This window comes from Primulina huaijiensis, chromosome 14 (assembly GCF_012295235.1).
Source record: "Primulina huaijiensis isolate GDHJ02 chromosome 14, ASM1229523v2, whole genome shotgun sequence".
Lineage (NCBI taxonomy): Eukaryota > Viridiplantae > Streptophyta > Magnoliopsida > Lamiales > Gesneriaceae > Primulina > Primulina huaijiensis.
Genome location: NC_133319.1, coordinates 17,109,706 through 17,133,170, shown reverse-complemented (window position 1 = coordinate 17,133,170; position 23,465 = coordinate 17,109,706). Strand labels below are relative to the sequence as shown.

Genomic DNA, 23,465 nt, shown 5'->3' with positions numbered 1-23,465 from the left:
ATACCCCGATTTAGAAACCAAAATTTATTTATACAAGCCACTTATAAAATATCGGACAAGAAAGTCTTAAATTTGAGATGATATTTCATATTCGAAATTTAATCGTAAAAACTACTCATCCGATTAAAAAAAGTATTTACAGAAGAGATGAAGATCCCGATCACTCAAAGTTCAGACCATACCTAGAAATTAAGAAACTTGGTCCTAAGATAATTTCAAAGTTAATAGAAGAGGACTCAAATTAAATTAGGAGTAGATTTCTTGTGAGACGATCTCACGAATCTTTATCTGTGAGACGGATCAATCCTACCGATATTCACAATAAAAAGTAATACTCTTAGCATAAAAAGTAATACTTTTTCATGGATGACCCAAATAAGAGATCCATATTACAAAATACGACCCGTGAGACCGTCTCACACAAGTTTTTGCCTATACTGTAATTTGGAGTTAACGCAATTTGGCCCCTATAGGTAGACTCTAATTTAAAGCAAAAACTTATGTGAGATAGTCTCACGGGTCGTATTTTGTGGGACATATATCTTATTTGAGTCTTCCATTAAAAAGTATAACTTTTTATGCTAAGAGTATTACTTTTTATTGTGAATATCGATAAAGTTGACTCATTTCATAGTTAAAAATTCATGAGACCGTTTAACAAAAACCTACTCTTTTATTCAATACTTTAAATAATGTTTCCGTTACGAATTTCTTTTTCAATTTCCGAATTTGCACCTTATTTTCATCATGTATACGTAACCGAAACAGTTAATTTAGATAGAATAAACAAAGCGCGTCGCGTCCGACTGGGAGTCGGTTGTGAGGGAAAAGAGATCAGAGCTCACTGCAAGCTGAGAAAGCTCCTTTTCTCCCTCTTCTTCACGTGAATCCCGGCGGATCTCCGGCTACATTCTCACCGGGATCATAGATTAGTGGTCGTAGTGCTTCCCTTCACCTGTTATACTCCGCTATTTTGTGCTTGAAAAAGTAAACGACTCCGCGAGTGAGTAAAAGAGGATACCCTGACTGTTCCGCGGTTCACATTGTCGGAAGTTGGAAATGAAAGTTTACTATAAAATGCTGTGATGATTTTCGAGCTAGCTGCGGTACCTTTTGTTAAGATTCCGCCTGTCTTTGCTGTCGTCCGATCTCGTTTTTCGAAGGTGATAAATTAAATCGAATATATCGTTGTGTATTTTGGAATTCTTTTTGTCTGCTCCGTGTGTGCTACTTTTTCTGAATGATTTTCTATTAAAGTGGTACTTGTTTCTGGATAAAGTTCTATTTTTTGGACTTGATGCTATCTTTCTCTCCAAGATTAATTAAGGATAAAGTTTTTATTCATAATTAAAATTTACCTATGTTTTGGTTGAATATGTACTTGAATATTATCTTTCTTTTGTACGAATATGTTGCGAGATCCAATTGTGAGCTCTAGATGTGATTCACTGGAAAAATGTCGCTACTTCTAATGTATCTACTTTTCCCTCAACTTCTTTGCCTCCCTCTTATGTTTATTTATATATATTTTTTACCACAAAACATTAATTTTCTTACAAAAGGTAATTTACATGCGGAGTGCCAACAATTTTCCTTCTTTCTGTTATCCATTGTAGATTTTTTTGGTAGCAACGCCAAGGAACATTCTGTACCAGGTAGTGAGATGAATGGTATTCGTCAAATGTCAAAAAATTACGGTTTTGAGAAAACATTTCCAGGATGCTTGGGGAGATGGCGAACCTCTTTGAATTGAATGTAGGGGTTTCCACAAACCGGATGCTCACCGATAAACCCCATCGGGAAGGTTCAATTATTTAGATATTTTCCTCTACTACATTTGTGTATTTTTTTCACAGAAATGTTGCCACCATGCATATCCATCACTTTCTTTTTGAAAATGATTTTGGCTTAAATTATACTGGCAGATGTATAATGGCGTGTAACATCATGATTCAGTTTCAATTGCTTACGGATTTTGGCCTGTAATTTTTTTTCCTTTTGATGGTTTCCTTGAATTTTCCTTGTAAATTTCTTCAATCAGGGATTAACTTTGATTTTTGTTTTCCCATTATTAAGCATATGGATATGCTTGAATGATAATTTTCTGGTTGCTGATTCTTAGGTTATCCTCTCTCAAGAAGCATATCAGAGGTAACAAGAATGAGTCCATCAGGTGACCCAATGGAGGAGAAAGGGGTAAACTCTCTATATGATGTAATGTTAAGTTCGAGTGTCTTACAAAACTTTGACTCCTCTGCTTTGCCGAGTTCCTTTAACATTAATTTATTTTTTCTGTATGATACCTGCAGATTGTATCTGAAATTAGGAATTCACACTCCACCAGAAAATCCAATGGAACACCCATGAAGTTCCTTATTGCCAAAGAGATGTCCAAAGATCTAGACTCGAGATGCAGTCCACCGAATGTAATTGCCAAATTAATGGGGCTTGACACTCTTCCAAGGCTGGAAACTGATGCATGTATGCAGAGAAACCATTCTAGAGGCCATTCTCGTAGTCATTCAGACACACCAATGTGTTACTGGGAGCAACAAAATGGATTCTTTCGCGACATAGAGCCACATGAATATAAAGATGTCTATGAAACATTGCAGAAATCACCTCATAAGGGAAGATACGATGAAACTTCAAATGACAAAAGGATGGCTTTTGTTCGTCAGAAGTTTGTCGAAGCAAAACGCATGTCTATGAATGAAAAACTTCGTCAGTCTAAACAATTCCAAGATGCATTAGAAGTGTTGAATTCCAATAAAGACTTATTCCTCAAGTGTCTACAAGAACCAAATTCTATGTTTTCACATAATCTTTACACTCTACCGTCCATTCCTCCTCCAGAGATAAAGTGTATCACTGTTCTTAAACCTTCGAAAGTGGCAAATAGTAATGATTTTTCTGGTGCTGGGAATAGTGATGGAAAACAAATTAAAAAAAGTGCCTTAATTCTTCTGAATGGGTTGGAGAAAAGTCAATTGGTGAATTCCTCTCCCGCAAGGTGGAAGGATTATGGATGTCCCTCCCAGGCAACTCGAATAGTGGTTCTAAAGCCAAGTCCTGTGAGGTCTTATGATATTAAGGCAGATATTTGTCCACGAGTAGAGTCACCAAGTGTAATAAATGGTGAAGACATTTTGGGGGAAGTAGGAGATGATGAAAATCAAGAATCAAGAGAAGTTGCAAAAGCAATCACACAGAAAATGTGTGAGAAACTTGGCAGGCACCACCATGATGAAGGCTTGATGTCTTCTGTGTTCTCCAATGGTTATGTTGGTGATGAAAGTTCGTTTAATAAATCAGAAATTGAATACGCAGCTGGCAATCTGAGTGACTCAGAAGTCCTTTCACCTCTATCTAGGCACTCTTGGGATTACATTAACAGGCTCGGAAGTCCGTTTTCAACTTCCTCGTTTGGTAGAGTTTCCTGTTCTCCGGAGTCATCAGTTTGCAGAGAAGCCAAGAAACGTCTTTCTGAAAGATGGGCCATGATGGCATCTAATGGGAGTTGCCAAGAGCAGACATGCACGCAGAGAATCTCCAGCACATTGGGTGAAATGCTTGCACTTTCTGAGACAAAGAAGGCAGTGATGTCAGGGGAAGACGGCATTTCCAACAAAGAGCGCAAGGGTTCGAATTCTCTGGCCGACAATGGACCAGAGCCTAATGAAAGCATGAATCTTTCACCAAAGAATCTAATGCGGTTGAAGTCTGTTCCCGTTTCTTTTTTTGAGTGTGGAACCAGGTTAAGCCCAAGCATATCAGTTCCAGATAAGGACAAAGCAGAAGCACAAAAGGATAAGACGAAGGGAAGAATTGTTAAATCATCATTCAAAGGGAAAGTGTCAAGTTTGTTTTTCTCAAGGAACAAAAAAGCTAGTAAAGATAAGTCACTTGCATCTGAAACAGAAGATGAGTTTGACACCAAAATTGTTCCTGAACCAGGGTGCGATGGAAATGAAGGTCTTATTAACGAAGGATTTCAATATTTTCCACCTGGTTGGCCCAAGCTTTCTAACAAAGCATCTTCCTCAAATCAAGTTGGCGAGTTTGCTGCAACATGTCCAGAGGTACTTGGGTATTTTGTAAGTTTTAATGTTACAGTTTATTTGTCTTTTTTTTGGTTTACCTTATTTGGGGCAATTAGATATGTTAGCTTTGTGAAGTAAGAAGTCTTTTGTTTGGTTTTCTCTGTTATTTTATTTAATGGTTAGATTAAAGGTTAAACAAGCAAAATAAAGACCTCTTTTTTATATTCTTTACATTCTTTTACTTACAGGAATTGTTCTTTGTCTTATGTAACTAATATGAGCTTTTGTAAGTAGTTGCTGTTTTTGCACATACCAAAAATTGGTAATACTATTGTAGAGTTGTGATATTAATGAGGATTGAATTTGAGGCAGATGATGAAGGGAAGAAAATCCTTGTTACTTTTTAAACCATGAATTAGCATACAGAATTTCTTTCAGCCTGGCAGCACGATGGCTGCTTGATCTTTTAAAGTTTAATTCTGGCTTTACTTAGTTTTTGATGTAGCAAATCAATATTGGATTTTGTTAAGAGTTGAGGAATGCATGTATTGGTTCTTGTTTGTAGTCTGAGATTGGGGGTTTTAAATGGTCTATGCTTTATTCTGCCTCTTGAATACGGGCTACCGTCATTTGGATTATTTACTATGAGGGAAACTTTAGAATATTGTTCATGAATTCTACATTTGCAGAGTGGATTTTCCATGGAAAAGCCCGTGACATCTGGGAACTCAGGTGAAAACTTGGATCAGCCAAGTCCAATATCTGTTCTAGATACACCCTTTGAAGAGGATGAGCATGTGGCATCAGTGTTTCCCCATTATGTCAAGCCTGACCGACATGGTGAAATTCGTTGCCTGAAATTCACTCCCGACTCTTTTTTTCTATGCCAGATATGTTATTAAACTAAAATTTTGTTTCTTTATGTTACTTATGTTACAGGTGATGGGTTGCCAGCCAATACTGTGAAATCAAACTTGATTGACAAATCACCACCTATAGGATCCATTGCTCGCACTCTTTCATGGGATGATTCATGCATCGACACGGTCTCGAGATATTCCCCAAACCAATCATTTTGTGGTCAAGGAACAGACGAAGAGAAACGAGAATGGTACTTCTTCGTCAAGACACTATTATCTGTTTCTGATCTGCTAGGGGAGGTGCAATCGAACATGTTTTTAGCCAGATGGCACTCTCTTGATAGCCCATTAGACCCATCGTTAAGAGACAAATACATAGACTTGAAAGACAAGGAAACACCGCATGAGGCCAAGCGGAGGCTAAAACGATCAACCCGGAAGCTTGTGTTTGACTGTGTGAATGCTGCTTTAGTGGAAATTTCTGGATATGGGTCAGTCTCGGGTCAAAGAGCCATTCCTTGCATTAAAGCCCACAATAGCGTATTGGGGAACACATCATTCCCAATGCTGGACGAGGTGTGGAACCGAACTAATTTATGGTTATCTGGTGAGATCAAATGTGTTTCAGATGACTGTGGGGATGGCAATAGCCTCATGTTGGAGCGAGTGGTGAGAAAGGAGGTTGTAGGCAAGGGAGGGATCGATCATTTGATTTTGGAGGCTGATAATTTAGGGAAGGAAATTGAAGGGAAGTTGCTGGAAGAGCTTGTAGAAGAAGCAGTGGTTGAATTAACAGGTGGGGTGTAAGGCCAATCCATTCTTTGAACAACTTATAGTTTCCTTTTCTGAGTCAACTCTACTGTATGGTCCTCAGCCCTCTCTTGTGATGCAAATTGGTGCACATAATCTGCAATCTGCATCCTTTCACTGTCGGGACTATTTCTGTTGTATATTATTTGTATGTACTTTTTTGTGGAACATCAGAATGGTATAAAATTATTTATGAGTATGAATATTGTATGTGTTAGATCTTCTGCACGGCACTCGCTTTTTCATGAAATGGTTCTGTAGCATATCTCTTGTTACACAGTAAGTGCAATTTTTTAACGTTCTTATGTTGGAGTACTGTATTTTTACCTTCAATACGCAACGAAAGTTTAAAATTTTTAAAGTACCATTTTTTCGCATTCAATACACAACAAGAGCTTAAAATTTTTAAATAATTTTCTGTTTTAACACTCAAAACTTAAGTTTGGTGTCTTGTGATTTTAATATGCATTCATAGGATGTTTGTAGATTGTTACTTTATTATCTAACATTTGGTTTCAACTATTTCGATGTTTAAGCGGAGAAAGCTCTTGATGTATTTCCTATTAACGATTTTCAATATCCAAAAATTAGGTCAACAATTGAAAACGTTGTTCCTTGCAATGGTAGAAATTCACTTATATACTTCAGATATTAAATAAAATAATAGACAGATAATATCGAAGTAGATGGACATGAAGTAAAAAGTTTTTACGTCGCAATAAAACCAATCGTAGTCCATAAAAAAAGCGAAGCATTTTACTTCGCATAAAAATTGGTCTTAGTCTATGGAAAAGTGAAGGAGCTGATCATAGTTTTTATAGATGATATTCTGATTTACTCAAAGAGTAAAGAAAAGCATAGTCAGCACTTAAGAACGGCTCTAAAGATATTGCAAGATAGAAAGTTGTTCGCCAAGTTCAGCAAGTGCAAGTTTTGGCTCGAGAGAGTGACATTCTTATACCACATTATTTCTAGAGATGGAGTTGAAGTCGATCCCAGCAAGGTCGAGGCAGTTAGAGAGTGGCCAGTACCTAAGAGCGTAACCGAGATCCGCAGTTTCTTGGGTCTAGCTGGCTATTACCAGAAGTTCATTCAAGGTTTCTCTTCTATTGCAGTACCCCTGACTATCTTGACGAAGAAAAATGCGAAGTTATTTAGGGATCAAACTGCAAGGTAAGTTTCGAAAATCTGAAGCAATCTTTGACTTCAGCACCAGTTCTATTGATGTCATCAGAGAAAGAAGAGTATGTTCTCTATACAGACGCTTCGAAACTTGGTTTAGGCGCAATTCTGATGCAGAATGATCGAGTGATAGCATATGCGTCTAGACAGTTGAAGGTTCATAAGAAAAACTACCCGACTCATGACCTCGAGCTTGCAGCAGTAATATTTGCTTTGAAGGTCTAGAGACATTATCTATATGGGGAGAAGTGCAAGATTTTCACTGACCATAAAAGCTTGAAGTAGTTCTTCACCTAGAAAGAGTTGAATATGAGGCAGCAAAGATGGTCAGAGCTGGTGAAGGATTATGACGGTGATATTAGCTACCATCCGGGAAAGGCTAACGTGATCACAGACGTTTTGAGTAGAAAGACAGCTGTTATCACTCAATTCACAGTGAAAAAACCATTGCAAGCAGAGATTCAGAGATTCGAGCTTGCGGTGTATGCTAGGAGCGAGATTCTTAATCTTGCTACTATAACAGTTCAGTCGACCCTGATGAATAGAATCTGCGAAGGTCATTCTTCTGATGATCAATTACAGGAATGGAGACTGAGAGATGAATCGAAGGGTCGGAAGCTGTATTCTGAGGAAGATGACATAGTTCGATACCGAGATCGACTATGAGTTCCTAGTGGTGAGTCATTAAGAGAAGTTGTTATAAAAGAAGCATATAATACTCCGTACTCCATTCATCGTGGAAGTATGAAGATGTATAAAGATCTGCAGACATTGTATTGGTGGCCGAGCATGAATCGAGACATCTTGTGTTTTGTGTCCGAGTGTTTGACATGTCACCAAGTTAAGGCAGAACACCAGAAGCCAGCAGCGAACCTTAAGCCACTTCCTATTCCCGAGTGGAAATGGGAAAATATATCGTTGAACATTGTATTGGGATTGCCAAGGACTAGCAGAGGATTCAACGCCATTGGGGTGATTAGTTGATCGTCTTACAAAATCAGTGCACTTTCTACCTATTAAGACGACATTCACCATGACACAATACTTAGAGCTGTACATCCGAGAGATAGTCCGACTGCACGAAATTCCAGTGTCTATTGTTTCGGACAGAAATCCGAGATTCACATCATACTTCTGGAAGAGTCTGCATTCAGCTATGGGAACGAAATAGTTGTTCAGTACAGTGTTTCATCCTCAAACCGATGATCGGTCTGAAAGGGTGATTCAGATTTTGGAGGATCTACTCCAAGCTTGTGTAATCGATTTCCAAGGAAGCTGGGAACCGAAGTTACCTCTAATGAAGTTAACCTATAACAATAGCTACCAATCATCTATAGGTATGGCTCCTTACGAGGCACTTTATGGGAAGAAATGTAGATTACAGATACATTGGGACGAGGTTGGTGAAATAGGATAATTAGGACCGGACTTGATCAAGTAGAAAGCAGAGCTACTAGTAAAAATCCAAGATAGGATAAAGACTTCTCAAAGCCGCCAGAAAAGCTATGCTAATAAGCGGCGAAGGGAGCTAGAGTTTTCAGTAGGTGACTACGTGTTTGTGAAAGTAGCACCTATGAAGGTTGTTATGAGACTCGGTAAGAAAGGCAAACTCAATTCGAGGTTCATGGGACCGTTTGAGGTTCTGGAGAGGATTGAAATATTTGCTTATAGAGTGGTGTTGCCACCGATGCTAGCTGGAGTGCATAACGTGTTTTATATCTTGATGCTGCGAAAGTACATGTCGAATCCTTCACATGTGCTGAATTATGAACCTCTGTAATTGACTCTGAATATGTCATATAAGGAAATAACTACGTAGATTCTGGATAGGCAAGAAAGAAGACTCCGGAATAAGGTCATTCATATTGTCAAAGTCAAGTGACTAAATCATTCGGAGGATGAAGCTACTTGAGAAATGGAGACCGACATGAGGAGTCTCTACTCGGAGTTATTCCGTGAGTCTTAATTTCGAGAACGAAATTTCATTTAAGGGAGGGAGGAATTGTAATTTCTAAAATGCGATAACGTAATCCAACTGCATGCAAATATAGGAAAATAGAAAATACTTATTTAAATCATTTTAATTGTATTATTTATATGTGATAGGCATGTTTACATGTTTAAAATATGATTTTTTTTTATTAGAATTCATAAAACTGTGTTTTCAAGGGTTATTCGAGACGCGACCAAGTAATGAAGGCCGGGGACTGTAAAAAAAATATTTTTATTTATTTAATATATGACATATTTAATAGGTGATTTTCGAAAATGGTGTTTTGAGATGTTTTTACATGCCGAGTCGTATTTTCAACCGGTAATCGATTTTTGACGAAAACAATGACTTTTTGGAGGCTCGGTTATTATTTTCGAAAAATTTTCTAAACAAGATATTTTTCCTACATTATAATGAGCCTATTATACCAAGGTTATTGGGCCTAACTTTCTACCCAATTATTTATATCAAAATATGGAATTGTTAAACCTGAAAACATTTCATATCACACAAGAAACATAGGGCTTCTCTCCCTACCACACACCCACGTTTTTGCTTCTTCACATCAGTTTTTGAAAGAAAAACGCAGCCAAGGCTTCCCCATCTCTCCGCCAATGACCCTTCGCATCAAGAATCGAATTTCGTGCGTGAATCACGCAAAGACATGCCTTATTCCTTCTTTTCTCATCATTCATACCATATTGTGTGTGAATATAATTGTTGCATGAAAAATCTGATGTCCCTTCTTATATTTTTGTTTTAATGGCATATACATGGAAAACTTGTATTCCTTTGACATGAAACTCATTGTATGGATGTTGCACAAAAGGCTTCCAGGTTAAGGTTGATATGGGCTTTATTCAGCAGAGGTTAGGAGCCATAGATAGGGTTGTACAAGGGTTGAACATGAAGAGAAAAAGATGAACGAAAATTTGGGATCTTGGATAACTAGGGCATGGTTTTGGGAGGATAAAAGGGAGAGGTCGCACGGGGTGCTTTCGGGGTGAGGGGCTGGGCTCATGAGTGTCCTAGCATCGAGCCATGTCGGTCCACACACGTCTGGAGAAGATAGATAGTGTAGGCGCACGGCTATGGCACTTCCTAGCCATGACCGCGCGCAAGGATTGGAAAACTAGGCACGTACTCATGCATGGCTCGCTAAGGCTGGTCCAGTAGGTTCCTAAGGATTTGGTCTAGGTCCTACGATTGCTAGTTAGGAGCTGGTCACGATGGTTAAGTACTAGGGTCGAAGGAACTCGATGATGGTTAGGGCTAGGGTTTGGCTAAAAAGTGCATAAAAATTCAGTAGGTTGCTAGGAGTTTCCGAACGTCTAAATGACTTGAATTGGATTGAAAAGGGGTTGGAGAGGTATTAGTAAGCTATGGATAAAGTTTGGTTAAGATTGTAGTTGATTCGTGTTAAAACCGGGACTTCGGTTAAAGTTTTAAAACGAAAAATGAAATTTAGTCGAGGGCCTAAGTTTACATCTAAGAAATGTTTATGGGTGTGTTTTAAGGTGTTGTGGTAAGTTTGGATGGATTCGGATTGTCGTTTTAAGGTCCAGGGGTAAAATGAGAAAACTAGGGTTTCAGGGGTAAAACAGTCATTTCACACCTGAAAAATGTTAGGAGCCTTGGCAGTGTCCTGAATGTTGTAATGAATGTTAAAATGTTTATTTTGAAAAAATATGGAATTTTATGATGGAAAATGTTAAATTCTAAAAAACGTTTGCATGCTTAGTTTAAAAGAAAAATGATATTCTATGCATGTATTTTTATAAAGTGATGGAAACGATAAAAATGTTTTGAATGAAGTGGCTTATTTTTGACGGTAACGAAATCTGATTCGTGAGGGACTAAGCCCCAGTGGAACCAGATTGAGGGACTAAGCTCGTGGGAACCCAATACCAAATTTCCATAGGCCAAGGCCCGGTAACGAAAAATTGCTTGTTGGTGTCCCAGCCTCAGTTGAATCGTGTGTCAGAACTTCATAATCGGACATTGATGGACATGGTTTGATCTATGATGGGATATCCCTTTGGGGATTTGCGCTTGAAACAGTTGCAAAGTTGTTGAACCAAGTCCATACAAAGGCAGTAGATAAAACTCCATATGAGATATGAATGAGAAAGCTTCCCAAATATTCTTACTTAAGAATGAGGATGTCCATCTTACGTGAAGTAGGCAGTGGGAGACAAATTGGATAGTAGATCCAATTTGAGCTACTTTGTGGGATATCCAAAGAATTCTGTTGGATATTATTTCTATGATCCCAATGAAAAAAATGCGTTTGTTTCAAGGAATGCCGCTTCTTAGAGAAGTAGTTTATATTGCATAGAAAAATCCGGATGATAAAATTCGATGAGACTCACGAATCACCCACTACAAATAGTAGAACCCACACCTCAATAGTCAATCGAAGAAACACAAACTCCTAGGAGATCCGAAAGGGTCTGAAGGCCGCCTAATAAGATGAGTCCTACTTTTTGAACAGGGGCAAAGTGAGCTCAATCTTGGACGTGATAATAATTAAAAAAAAAAAGCATTATCTGATGCCGATTAATCTAAATGGCTTGAAGCCGTGCAGTTCGAAATGGACTCCATGTATTCGAACCAAGTATGGTCCTTAGTAGATCCCTAATAGAATCGTTCTCATTTAATGCAAATGGATTTACAAAAAGAAACTTGAGGCGGATGGGAATGTGGTGACCTTAAAGGCTAGATTTGTAGCAAAAAGATATACTCAAAGACAAGGTGTTGACTATGAGGAAACCTTTTTATGTCTGCAAACTTCAGAGATCTATTTATGAATTCAAACAGGCATCAAGGAGCTGGAACCTCAGATTTGACAACACTATCAAAGAGTTTGATCTTGCCAAGAATCTTGAAAAACCTTGTGTACATAAGAAAGTTAGTAGGAATGCAGTGTCATTCCTAGTACTTTATGTTGATGACATACTACTCATTGGGAATGATGTACGTAGGGATTTTACAATTAACTAAAGTATGGTTAGCTGGTAAATTCTCCATGAAAGATATGGATGAAGCATCTTATGTATTAGGAATACATATATATAAAGATAGATAAAAAAAAGGTATGCTAGGGCTCACCCATCCACATATATCGATACCATACTGAGGAGATTCTCTATAAGGAGTCCAAGAGAGGATATCTCCAAATGTCTCATAGTGTGACTCTATCCGAGTATATGCGTCCTAAGACTGATGAAGAGATAGAAATCATGAGTCGCATTCCATATGCTTCTGCTATAGGCAGTACTATGTATGGTAAGATATCTACTTGACCTCATATTGCATATGCACTAATGTTGCAAGCAGATATCAGTCGAATCCTGGTCCATGGCACTGGAAAGCCATGAAGGACATTCTTAAGTAGTTGAGATGAACTAAGAATTTTTTCTTGGTTTACGGGAGTAGAGAATTAAAATTGGAAGGCTATACTGATTCTAGTTTCCGATCAGATGTGGATGATTCGAAATTAACATCTGGATTTGTATTCAAGTTCAATGGTGGTGATGTCCCTTGGAAGAGTTCCAAGCAAGACACCACAACGAATTCAACCACTAAGGTCGAATACATAGCTGCATCGGCTGCAACAAAAGAGGGTGTTTGGATGAAGAATTTTGTTCAAGACTTGGGTGTCATTCCTCAAATAGTTGATCCAGTCCCGGTCTACTATGACAATACCAGTACCGTTGCACAAGCAAAGGAACCAATGTCTCATCTGCGATCCAAACATATACTGAGAAAGTTCCACATAATCTGGGAGATTGTGGGAAGAAGAGACATATCGGTGGAAAGAATCGTCTCTGCAGACAACATTGCTAACCCACTGACGAACCTCTGCCAGGACCATTGTTTGAGAAACATCGTGATGCAATGTGTCTAAGATCTATGGGTAATTGGTTATAGCGCAAGTGAGAGATTGTTGGAGTAGTTGCCCAACGAGCCAACTTGTGTCTTGGGATTTATTGATTCTAATGTAAAACGATCATTATTTTAATAATATTTTATTCAATTATGACATTATGCTTTATCTTTATATATATGCAAGCTGTATAGATAAAATCTTTGAATATACAATAGGGATAATGAGGTCTTCCTCTCAAATAAGATCATGAAAATCATTAAGAAGTGTACTATATATTCAGGACAGGTTCCTAGTAGAATCAACCACTTAAAATAAGTATAAAAGTCGCTTGAACTTGAGACTAGCATATGTGATGTAAACGACATGTTTCATTGGTAAGGGCATGGAGATATCCATTCATATAGATGGGTGATCATATGATAATGCACTGAACAACCTTTCCTCGACCTGTCCAAGTGGTTCTCACTTATCTAGTGAAATAGTCTGCGATTATGGTTGTACAAATTTTTACTTCGACACTAGACAGTGTAGTGGCTCTACGTACTAGCATGTATTTTGATCCATTTAACGACTCCATTAAAGCTCATCAGGTGACGAGATTGGGCGTAGTTTCGAAATACGTAGGAGCAAATGCATTGTAGTCACGGATTCACCATTTGCCTACGGGTGAAAATATCATGTGTGATCTGATGAGTTAATTGTATAAAGAGTCTCTAGCCAGAACAAGAAATGTGTTTTAGGAAAATGTGTTTTTCTAGTTACACACACCATGTCACTACTAATACTCAAAGATAATTCATATCGTTATCGAATTCATATGCAACTCTCGATATACCAATAGTTGAATATTTGATCGGGATATATGTGTTTAAGGGAGCAAACTTTATCCTAACCATAATTTAAGGTTCTTGAAGCACTATCATCGATACCTAGGGGATAATGAGGCGATGCCACTAGACGCTCTTACCATGATCTGAGGGTTCAATCAGAAATGAGTTCTGACATTTTTTTATCAATTAGTTGATGCAAAGAATGAGACTAATTAGGGTAAGTCCAAATAAAAATAAATGTAATTCTAAATCACATGGAGATGTGAACCCACGACTAGCTGTATCTCTAAATCATTGAGGGTTACACAAGCATCAGATTATGTGTTCCCGTTGAAAAAGTCAAAGTTCAATGAGTTGAATTAGGCGACTATAGTTTGATGAAAATCAAACATGATGCTTATAAATGAGTTTATAAGCTGATTCCATAGGTTGAAAGAAATGAAAGTTAACTTAATAGCTAATTAAGGAAGGAGAGTTGAACTGCCTGTTTTGGTGAAATCCACTAAACTGGCAACTGCCCAATATGTTAAATGTCTTTGAAATTTTCAATTTTCATTATATGAACAAGACTTGTATTATTGACACATCGGCATTGTCAAATCGTCGATCGAGATTATAATGAGTTCAGAATCATTTATTTAGTGAATTTAGAATTTACTGATTAAATAATGATACTAGTAGTGATGATTATTAATATGTACAAATTCTTAAAAAAACGTTCTAGAGAGATCTAGAATTAATTAACTATTAAGTTAATTAAATAAATTAAATAATAGTTATTTAATTTTAATTAATATGTTTATGCATGTATTAAATGTGCATGTATAAATATATTAATATACACTTTATATGGAGATATAAAATTATATGCATATATATTATTAATATATCATGCATTATCAAAAGTTGATAAATACGTGATGTAATAATAATAATAATAATAATAATAATAATAATAATAATAATAATATGAGGGTTTTATTATAATGGAATTAAGGAGTACTGATGAAAGAGGAATTCCTGATGGGATCAGGAATCACACTTTATAAATATACCATTAGGGTGCATATAACACGAGAGGGTTTTTGCACACAAAATTCGCCAAAATCCTTCTTTACTTGTTTCAAAGTCTCACCCACATCCAAGAAATTTGGTGAAAATTTCGGCCAATTGATTTCTTCCACGGCCGCGCCCCGCGCTGTTGAATTGACTCCGAATTTCTAAGACGATCCAGTCTCAACGCACAATTTATTTGGCTTCTCTAGTGCAATCCAAGTGAGAAACACAGTCTCTGACTGTAGACCGGATTTGACAATCAAGAGGAAGAAGATTTGTTCATAGGGATATACAATAACAAATAAAAAAGCTAAACAACCTATGAATGTTAAATAAACATACGGCGTCCAATGACAGTTTCAAACGTCGAAACAAAAATTTAAAACTTCCGCTGTACCTTGTGTGCGAGAAAACGGTACACCCACAGTTACATATGTGATAAAGCCTACAATGAATTGAACCAGTTATATGGATTACATGGATGTTCAATTTGTCACTTCTCCGAACATCGTCAAGCATGAATCACACACCCAAAACCTTCTCACTTTGTCTTCCTATAGCCATAAAAATTTTTGCTGTTGTGATCACAGGCGGAGCCATACATTGCTCCACCCGGGTGACTTGTTTTTTTCGATATTTTTTATATATAAAATTTTGTTTTATTTTCCAGTAGTCCGGTGCTTCATTTGTCAATATTAGCTCAATCATGGTTTAGAAAATTCTAGCCCGAGTAGAAACGAAAACCTGACTCCGCCACTGGTTGTGATTGTTCTTAATTTGTCGTCACCATATTCAACCTAACTGTGTCTTTTTACCGAAAACAGTTGAGCACAAATTTTATGGGCATCCACTTGACCTCATTTACAACTTTGCCTTTCAAATCCCACAAGAAGAAGAAGAGCACCACTACCTACGTGAGTTTTGTGAAGAAGACATCAATCTAAAGTTCTGGTTTTATTATTGTGGTAAATGTGATCATTCATTTCATATTAACTGCATTCCTTCAACTGGTAAGATGTTGAAGATCAAGTTTGGATGCAACAGTGATCTTCCAAGGCACGTTCATGATGATCCGGTGAGCTATCTTACTTATTTATACATTATTTAAACAAAATAGAACGGATTTTAATTGTCTCTATTATTAGTTGAACTTGAAATATATCATAATTAACATAAACACTGTATGAACATGCAAAAGTGGATCTGGAATTTATTTTATTGCTTATTTAAAACTACAAATATATATATTTGGATATATATGAAATTCATGAATTTAAAATTCATCAGTCCAAATGCAACATTAAGAAACCCAACAAACTTTCATTACTTAGTAGGAAAACAATTTATTAAAAATATTATATATATTATATTCTTGATATGTATCCAATTTATTAAAACAGCAGGAAAAAAAACTTTCTAATTCAAAATTGAAATTAATGAAGGACGAATGACTGAAGAACTCATCGAAGAATTTCAATGTTAGCTTGCGATTGAGGTTTCTTTTCTTCTAATTTTCGTGTAACAACAAAATCAATAATAATTGAAAATTTTTGAAACAGTACTGATGGCCACAATTGAATTTTAAAAAAGAAATTAAAAATATTTTTGTTCATGTTTATTAATTAACATATTTTTGTTCATGTTCTTTGAGCTAACTTTTTGTTCATGTTCTCAATATAATATTAAAGTGTTTAAGCTTATTATATATAATAATTAATACTTATAATCAATATTTTATTACAAATTTTAATGATTTAAAAATTTATAATACAAACGATTAAAAGCAAAAAATAATAAATAAGAATTTTGAAAGACTAATAATTCTATAATATTTTTCTAGGATTAAGTACTTACCATTAGATTAAAAGCCATAGCTGTTAGCCAAAAATCAACTTTATTTCCTTATACTTGTGGCAGCGTAGAGTGCAACTACTTGGGTGATAATAGGTGGGGCTGTTAGGCCTATGAGTTTGGGGAGGTGCGTGTCTATCTGCTGGTGTTGTCTCATATATTTTAGAGATCAGTCTTATATTTTTCCTACCATCGGTCTTGTCCCCAGCATACACAGTATTACCTGTTAAAATCTGGTGTCACTATTTTACGGGCCACTTAGCAAACCAGATCAAGCGGCGCAACATCAGCAGCTTGACGCACGATAACTTTTCAAGAGGTCACTGATCTTAGTACTACTCTCACTTAGTGATTTTTTATATTTCAAATAATTGTTACGATGAATCTAGAACTTATTATGAAATTTTTATTATAAAAATAACTATAAAGAATAAATCATACCAAAAAAAGTGAAAATAAAAATAAAATAACTTAGACAAACTAATCAAACATTAACTTTATTAATTACTTGTTATTTTTAATATGATAATATTATTGGTTTTTGAGAATTTTAATTTTATAGTATTTATTATTTCATATTCACATAAATTATTATAAAATCTTTTGTTGTTTGATTTTTTTTATATATCTTTGTCAAATATTTTTATGTTTTATAAAAATTCAACAAATGAACTTTATATTAATCATTATTCCAATATTTAAATTATTTCTTTTATTAACTCATAAGATCCAAGTCTCAGAAGTTAATTATCATATCATAAAAGTTATGTTTCAATTCATTTTTCTTTATTATTTATTATCTTCTGTCGTATAACATGACATGAAATTTATAATTTGAATTTAAATTATATATTAAAATAAGATTCGTGATTGAAGAGAAATTTGAGAAGTTTAAATTTAAAGTATTTTAAGCTGTGTAATCTAATATGTTTAAGAATATGTCTCTGGTAAGACGGTCTCACGAATCTTTATCTGTGAGACGGGTCAATCCTGTCGATATTCACAATAAAAAGTAATACTCTTAGCANTATTAAACATAGCATTAATCCCGTTTACATATATATATATATATATAAAATTGATTTTCGGACTCATCAGCCCACTCTCAAATGCAGTTAAACCCCTCCTCCTTGGCCAGATTCAAATCCGCCTCATCTCTCACACCTCGGAGGCGTCCTTCTCCTTCATTTTTCTCTTTCAAATTTTACTTTTTCATCCACTACCCTCAGAAGCCCAGGAGTTTGCACACCACTCTGTTTGGTCCCGACTCCCGAGCTTAAATTTGTCTTCTGTTGGCTTTTTATTGGCACTTTTTGATTCTTTATTTTGTTGAGCTGTACTTAAACGAAGAAGAACAAAGGAAAAGAAATGGAGGCCGGGTACAATCCACGTACTGTTGAAGAAGTCTTTCGGGATTTTAAGGGTCGTCGAGGTGGCCTCATTAAAGCTCTCACTACTGGTAATTTTTGTTGTATTCTTCTTTTGCTCGATTTGTTGTTTTATTTTTTAATGTGGGTTGTTTTTTTTTCTTTGTTTTGCAGATGTTGAAGAATTCTATCAGCATTGTGATCCTGGTCTCCGGTTATTTTTAACGAGATGTTACTTTCTTTGTGGTTTTATATTAGTTTGTTATACTTTTTCTTATCGATGCTTTCTAAGTGCCTGTCATGTGTTTATAATATATTTTTCTGAAAAAGATACTCCTGTTTTCATGAATTTAGTTGTGAAAAAATCGTTATTGAAATATGCATTTTGCTTTGTTATTTTTGGGGTGTTTTTTTGCAACTTGTAGTTGCTCTAGCTGATTGATGTGTCCCTGTTGATGTTGAGTGTGAATTATGGATCCATGTTCGTTATTAGTTTAATGTTATTTGAGGAAAATGGTGCCTGGCGGCTCCATGTTGATGTTGAATTTTTTAAAAAGTTCTTGGATATTGCATTTGGATGGAAGGATTTGATATGAAAAACTGATTTGGAGGTATGGATTTCAAATCAATATATTTTTTGAGGTTTTGAAATGTGATTGCTAGGTGTGAAAGAAAAACTTGGAACAAATGGTATAAAAATTTGAAATGAATAGGCACTCATATTTATCTGAGCAATTTAAACAATGGATTAAAAGTTGTTCTCTTTGAAAACCTTCAATCTGAAGTTCAAATACATTATGGTAAAACATTAATCAAGTGGTTGATAGAATTTATGGAATCTAAAAGACTGCTGCCTAGTGAGTATTATTGAAGGGGATGTTTGTATTTTTGTTGCAGTTTTTGTAGCCTGAGAATTTATTAATTATGTATTAAATATCTCTTGTAATTGTACCAAAGCTTTCATAAAAGATGCATACGATTTCTCTGGGCTGCCGTGGTTTTTCCCCTCTTCTACTTGATGATGTTTTCTGAATAATCTTGATATCTTCTTTCGCTGTTTTCCCCTTCATTTTTCTGTTTGTTGTTCCTAACAGTGGTTTCGGTTTATAAGTTTCTTGGTTTTGGGTAATCTGCTGTAGGACTGGTATAAATGGCTGTTAAACATGGTACATTTGTTAGGTTAGCAAAAACTTTCAATTCTCCATTTTTTTGTCTGGTTGTTATGTTTACTTCCCGACACTTAATTTAGGCGATGCTCTTTATATTCTCAAATTCATTTGTTTGTTTATCTGGTCTTTTGTGTAAAATTCAGCCAGTGTCAATCTATTTCATGTTTTGCTTTACAGAGAAGGAGAACTTGTGTTTGTATGGATTTCCTAGTGAACAGTGGGAGGTCAATTTGCCTGCTGAAGAAGTACCTCCTGAACTTCCTGAGCCCGCTCTGGGCATCAACTTTGCTAGAGATGGCATGCAAGAAAAAGACTGGTTATCCCTTGTTGCCGTCCACAGTGATGCTTGGTTGCTTGCCGTTGCCTTTTATTTTGGTGCCAGATTTGGATTTGATAAAACTGACAGGTGGATGCTCAATTCCATGTTTAATATTACATGTTAATTTTGAACTACATTCATTCTGGCTATCATGTCAATTTTTCTGCATCCTTTCTTTTGAAGGTCATTGTGTGGTTAAGACTTCGTTTATGTAAAGATTTGATTGGATAGTTCCTCGCTGCTAAATTTTGTAATTTGTTGGAGAACAATTTTTCAATTGCAGTAGATTTACATCCCTTGAGATTTTGTTATATAATTTGATTAAATCATCTGTTTGATTCCTCTGTTAATCATGTGATAATCTCACCGTATTTCTTCATCCAGGAAGCGACTCTTCAACATGATCAACGAGCTTCCATCTGTATTTGAAGTCGTGAGTGGAGCGGCAAAGAAGCAACAGAAAGATAAATCTTCAGTCTCAAATCACAGTAGCAACAAATCCAAATCAAACTCTCAAATGGTAAGAACAGGATTGGGCGTACACTCTGTTGGGTTAGATATGTTTTCCCTTCAATTTTCGCAGTTACATTTTCAGTTTTAGAATCAAGTCTAGTTTTGAGCATGATTTGAGCTCAGTAGACCGAGCAGTATAATCTGTTTGACAATGGAATGTTCTTGGTGCGCTATAACTTTTCATGTTTGCTTGCAGCGAGCATCTGATGCCTCGGAAAAAGTTTCAAAGTCGCAGCCAAGAGATGAAGAAGAGGGATTGGATGAGGAAGAAGAGGACGAGCATGGAGACACCCTCTGCGGAGCTTGTGGGGAGAACTATGCATCGGATGAATTCTGGATATGCTGTGACTTATGCGAGAAGTGGTTCCATGGCAAGTGTGTGAAGATTACACCTGCGCGAGCCGAGCATATCAAGCAATACAAATGCCCCGCATGCAGCAACAAGAGATCTCGAGCTTAGAGACGTGTCGAGCATAAAACTACTCTGCGTGTAGTATCTTTCTCTCTACTTTTTATAAACTTCAACAGTTGCCTCTGCCTACTTTTCTTGTTTAACCGTTAAAATTTGTGTCAGCTTATGAAAAAGTACTTGTCGTAGACGGGGCGTCAACTCTTGGTAGTATAGTATTTGTTTCGATTTTAGCTGAACCAGTCCCTTCCTCTTGTGGAACTATCATGTTTCTATTAAGTTAGGATTTCTGATTTTTCTTGGATCATCCATAGTATATTTTATCTAAACAGTGTTTACCAATGAATGTAAGTGATTTTGCCGGACTTTTCATGATTAAGGATAATATCCATCGAGCCCATTATAAATTTTCAACAATATAAACTTTAATCTCTCATTTTGATGCCAATTCTTTAACATATTGCAATTTTGTATTTTTTTCCATGCATCACGAAAATTCTTGATTCTCGGGCTGGCCGCCAATATGAAAGTAATATCTAAAATATCTTACATTATCGATTCACTTCTTATACTATATATAATAATTATCGTTAAAAATAAGGTTTGGGTAACCTAATTTTAATCAATGTTTTGGGAGTAGGTTTCTTGTGAGATGGTCTCACGAATCTTTATCTGTGAGACGAGTCAATATTACCGATATTCACAATAAAAAGTAATACTCTTAACATAAAAAGTAATATTTTTTCATGGATAACTCAAATAAAAAATATGTATCACAAAATACGGCCTGTGAGATTGTTTCACACAAGTTTTTGCCATATTTTTGGAAGGTATAGGCGTAGAGCTGAAGCTGATGGCAAGCCTCAATCGGTATTTAAAGCAATATCTTCTTGCACCCACCACTACATTGCTTTGTATATATTTTTTTTACTATGAATTAGGAAATGAAAAAAAGAACTCTAATTGTACACCATTAATCATTTGATCAAGGAAAACGTATTATTGTACAAATTGTACACCATTAGTCATTTGATCAAGGAAAACGTAGAGACTCTACGTACGAGTATTCACTTTGAACCATTTACCGACTCGATTGAGTGTCATAAAGTAGCTAGGTTGGGTGTAGTTTCGAAAGATGTAGGATCCAATGTATTGTACTCGAGGATTTACTGCTCACCTACGGGTGTGGATATTCTATGTGAACTGATGAGTTAACAATTCAAAGAATCTCCGGTCAGAGTAAGACATGCATTTTGGAAATGTGTTTCCTCAGTTGTACATATCATGTCACTGTTATTACTAAAACATATATCACATCGTTATCGAATTCTTTTGCAACTCTCAATATACCTATTATTGCATATTCGATTAGGATAATTGAGTTGAAGAGACCATACTTGTAACGTCCCGAAAAATTGAAGGTCCACGTGAACCACATGCATGCAAGTTATCAAACTTCTTGTATGTTTTATTTAATGGTTTTAATGCATTAAATGGATGTTTATTGCATGAATATGTGTTTTAATTCATGGTTTATTAAAGTTTCATGCGTAAGGGCTTTTAGTAGTTTTCGCGCTCGAACGAGGAACGGAGATCGGAGATAATTAAGAAAAATGTTTTTATTAAATAATTATTTTTAATTATTTAATATATGATGTATTAAAGTATGATTTTTGAAAATGGGCTTTAGTTGGGTATTTTTACTTATCGGGTCATATTTTTAACCGGTACACAAATTTTAACGATTCAGGAGACTTTTTGAGGGCTCGGGCAATATTTTCGAAAACGTACCAACCAACCCGTGGGTTTGGTCTTGGTCCTTCGGTGGTCTGGTTCAGGGATGGTCCGGCTTAGTGTGGTCTAGGTTCGAATATTGGAAGGTTAGGTGCACTAGGGTTTGTTGGTGGCTAAGGGAAGAATTTTCCAGCAGCTATATGGCCTTTTACAAGGGTCTTAGGTGCTCTGAAGCAAGTTATTTAGGGGCTGGTAGGGTGTGTTTAAGGTGTGGTTTGAGTTGGGAAAAGTTTGGTTGAGTTTTGGGTTGATTCAAGTTAAAACCGAGACCTTGGTCCAAGTTTTAAAACGAATCGTATAAGTTATGAAACTAGCTCGAGGTTACATCGGGAAATGATTATAAATACGTTTTAGGTGTTTTAAGGAGTTTGGTCAACTTCGGGCCAAAATTTTGAGGTCCAACGGTAAAACGGTCATTTAGGATTTCTAGTGGCAAAATGGTCATTTTGCACTCGGGTCGAGTTAGTAGTCCTGGTTATGCCCTGATCACAAATTGACATGTTTTAAATGTATATGCTATCACGAACATGTCTTTTTGTGGAAATATGAAAAATACGTTGCATGCTGGATTTTAAGAAAATTTACGTATATGCATGATTTTTATAAGTGATGAATACGATAACATGTTTTTGAAAGAAGGGAGTTGGTTGTGAATAATATGATGATACAATAATACGATGACATGTAAGACAAGGTTCAGTGGATGGGTAAACTGTCGCTGATGTCCCCGTTGTCGGGTACCGCGGTTATACGTAGATGGATCCATCGACTAATACGATGATACGAAAGTCACAACTAATGAACGAAATTCAAATAAAGAAAACGAACACGTATATGATGATATGTTGAGACATGTTTTGACTCGTTATGCTTTGTTACGATATGTTTAAGTTCATGTTTTTAAGATCATAAAACATATGTTGATTACAGTACTTTTCACTGTTGCATGTAATGTATATGTACTTGTTATAATGGTTCAGGTGTGTTGAGTTTTTAGACTCACTAGGTGTGCTTGATGCAGGTGAGCATATTGATGTGGAGACTGGAGGCGCTGAAGACTGAGTAGGCTGAGTTGGGGGTGCACGTGAAAACCCGAGAACCTTGCTTTTCTTCCGCACTATATGTTTATGAGTCATGGATGAACATTGTTTGTTTTATACAATTTCATCTTTTACTATGTTGATGATTTAACATGATTTTTGAAGGTTACGCTTGAATTCTTTTAAACAACAGTATAGGGTTTTGAGGATGTTAAATATTTTTATATGCAGTTATTTTTATTCAGAGGTTTTGACTTTTTAAAACGCCTGTTTAACTTATTTAAATGTTTTTGAGCGGGTGTATTTTCTGCCATAGCTTTTAAAAAAAAAGGTTTAA

The 23,465-nt window shown here is 36.0% G+C and overlaps 3 protein-coding genes across 17 annotated transcripts; all 3 read left to right on the top strand.

The window, feature by feature from the left end:
* The first annotated feature begins 752 nt into the window (after window positions 1-752).
* On the top strand, window positions 753-5,907 carry LOC140956942 (uncharacterized). 14 transcript variants are annotated; one of them, XM_073413905.1, is made up of 6 exons: window positions 753-1,163; window positions 1,656-1,804; window positions 2,123-2,214; window positions 2,310-4,082; window positions 4,733-4,883; window positions 4,983-5,907. In XM_073413905.1, the coding sequence occupies exons 2-6, from the start codon at window positions 1,720-1,722 to the stop codon at window positions 5,708-5,710; spliced, it is 2,829 nt and encodes a 942-aa protein (XP_073270006.1). In that variant the 5' UTR covers window positions 753-1,163; window positions 1,656-1,719; the 3' UTR covers window positions 5,711-5,907. The 14 variants fall into 14 exon arrangements, with proteins under 14 accessions (XP_073270006.1, XP_073270010.1, XP_073270011.1 ...); XM_073413909.1 differs by having other exon boundaries at window positions 754-1,163; window positions 2,142-2,214; XM_073413910.1 differs by having other exon boundaries at window positions 754-1,163; window positions 2,139-2,214.
* Window positions 5,908-8,234: 2,327 nt separating this feature from the next.
* Window positions 8,235-8,675, top strand: LOC140958040 (uncharacterized). Its single transcript, XM_073415441.1, has 2 exons — window positions 8,235-8,294; window positions 8,337-8,675. The coding sequence occupies exons 1-2, from the start codon at window positions 8,235-8,237 to the stop codon at window positions 8,673-8,675; spliced, it is 399 nt and encodes a 132-aa protein (XP_073271542.1).
* An 8,937-nt stretch (window positions 8,676-17,612) lies between these two features.
* On the top strand, window positions 17,613-20,603 carry LOC140957666 (PHD finger protein ALFIN-LIKE 4-like). 2 transcript variants are annotated; one of them, XM_073415001.1, is made up of 6 exons: window positions 17,613-17,976; window positions 18,059-18,091; window positions 19,231-19,459; window positions 19,757-19,892; window positions 20,082-20,375; window positions 20,414-20,603. In XM_073415001.1, exons 1-5 carry the CDS (start codon window positions 17,886-17,888, stop codon window positions 20,343-20,345), a joined length of 753 nt encoding a protein of 250 aa, XP_073271102.1. In that variant the 5' UTR covers window positions 17,613-17,885; the 3' UTR covers window positions 20,346-20,375; window positions 20,414-20,603. The 2 variants fall into 2 exon arrangements, with proteins under 2 accessions (XP_073271102.1, XP_073271101.1); XM_073415000.1 differs by having other exon boundaries at window positions 20,082-20,603.
* Window positions 20,604-23,465: the final 2,862 nt, after the last annotated feature.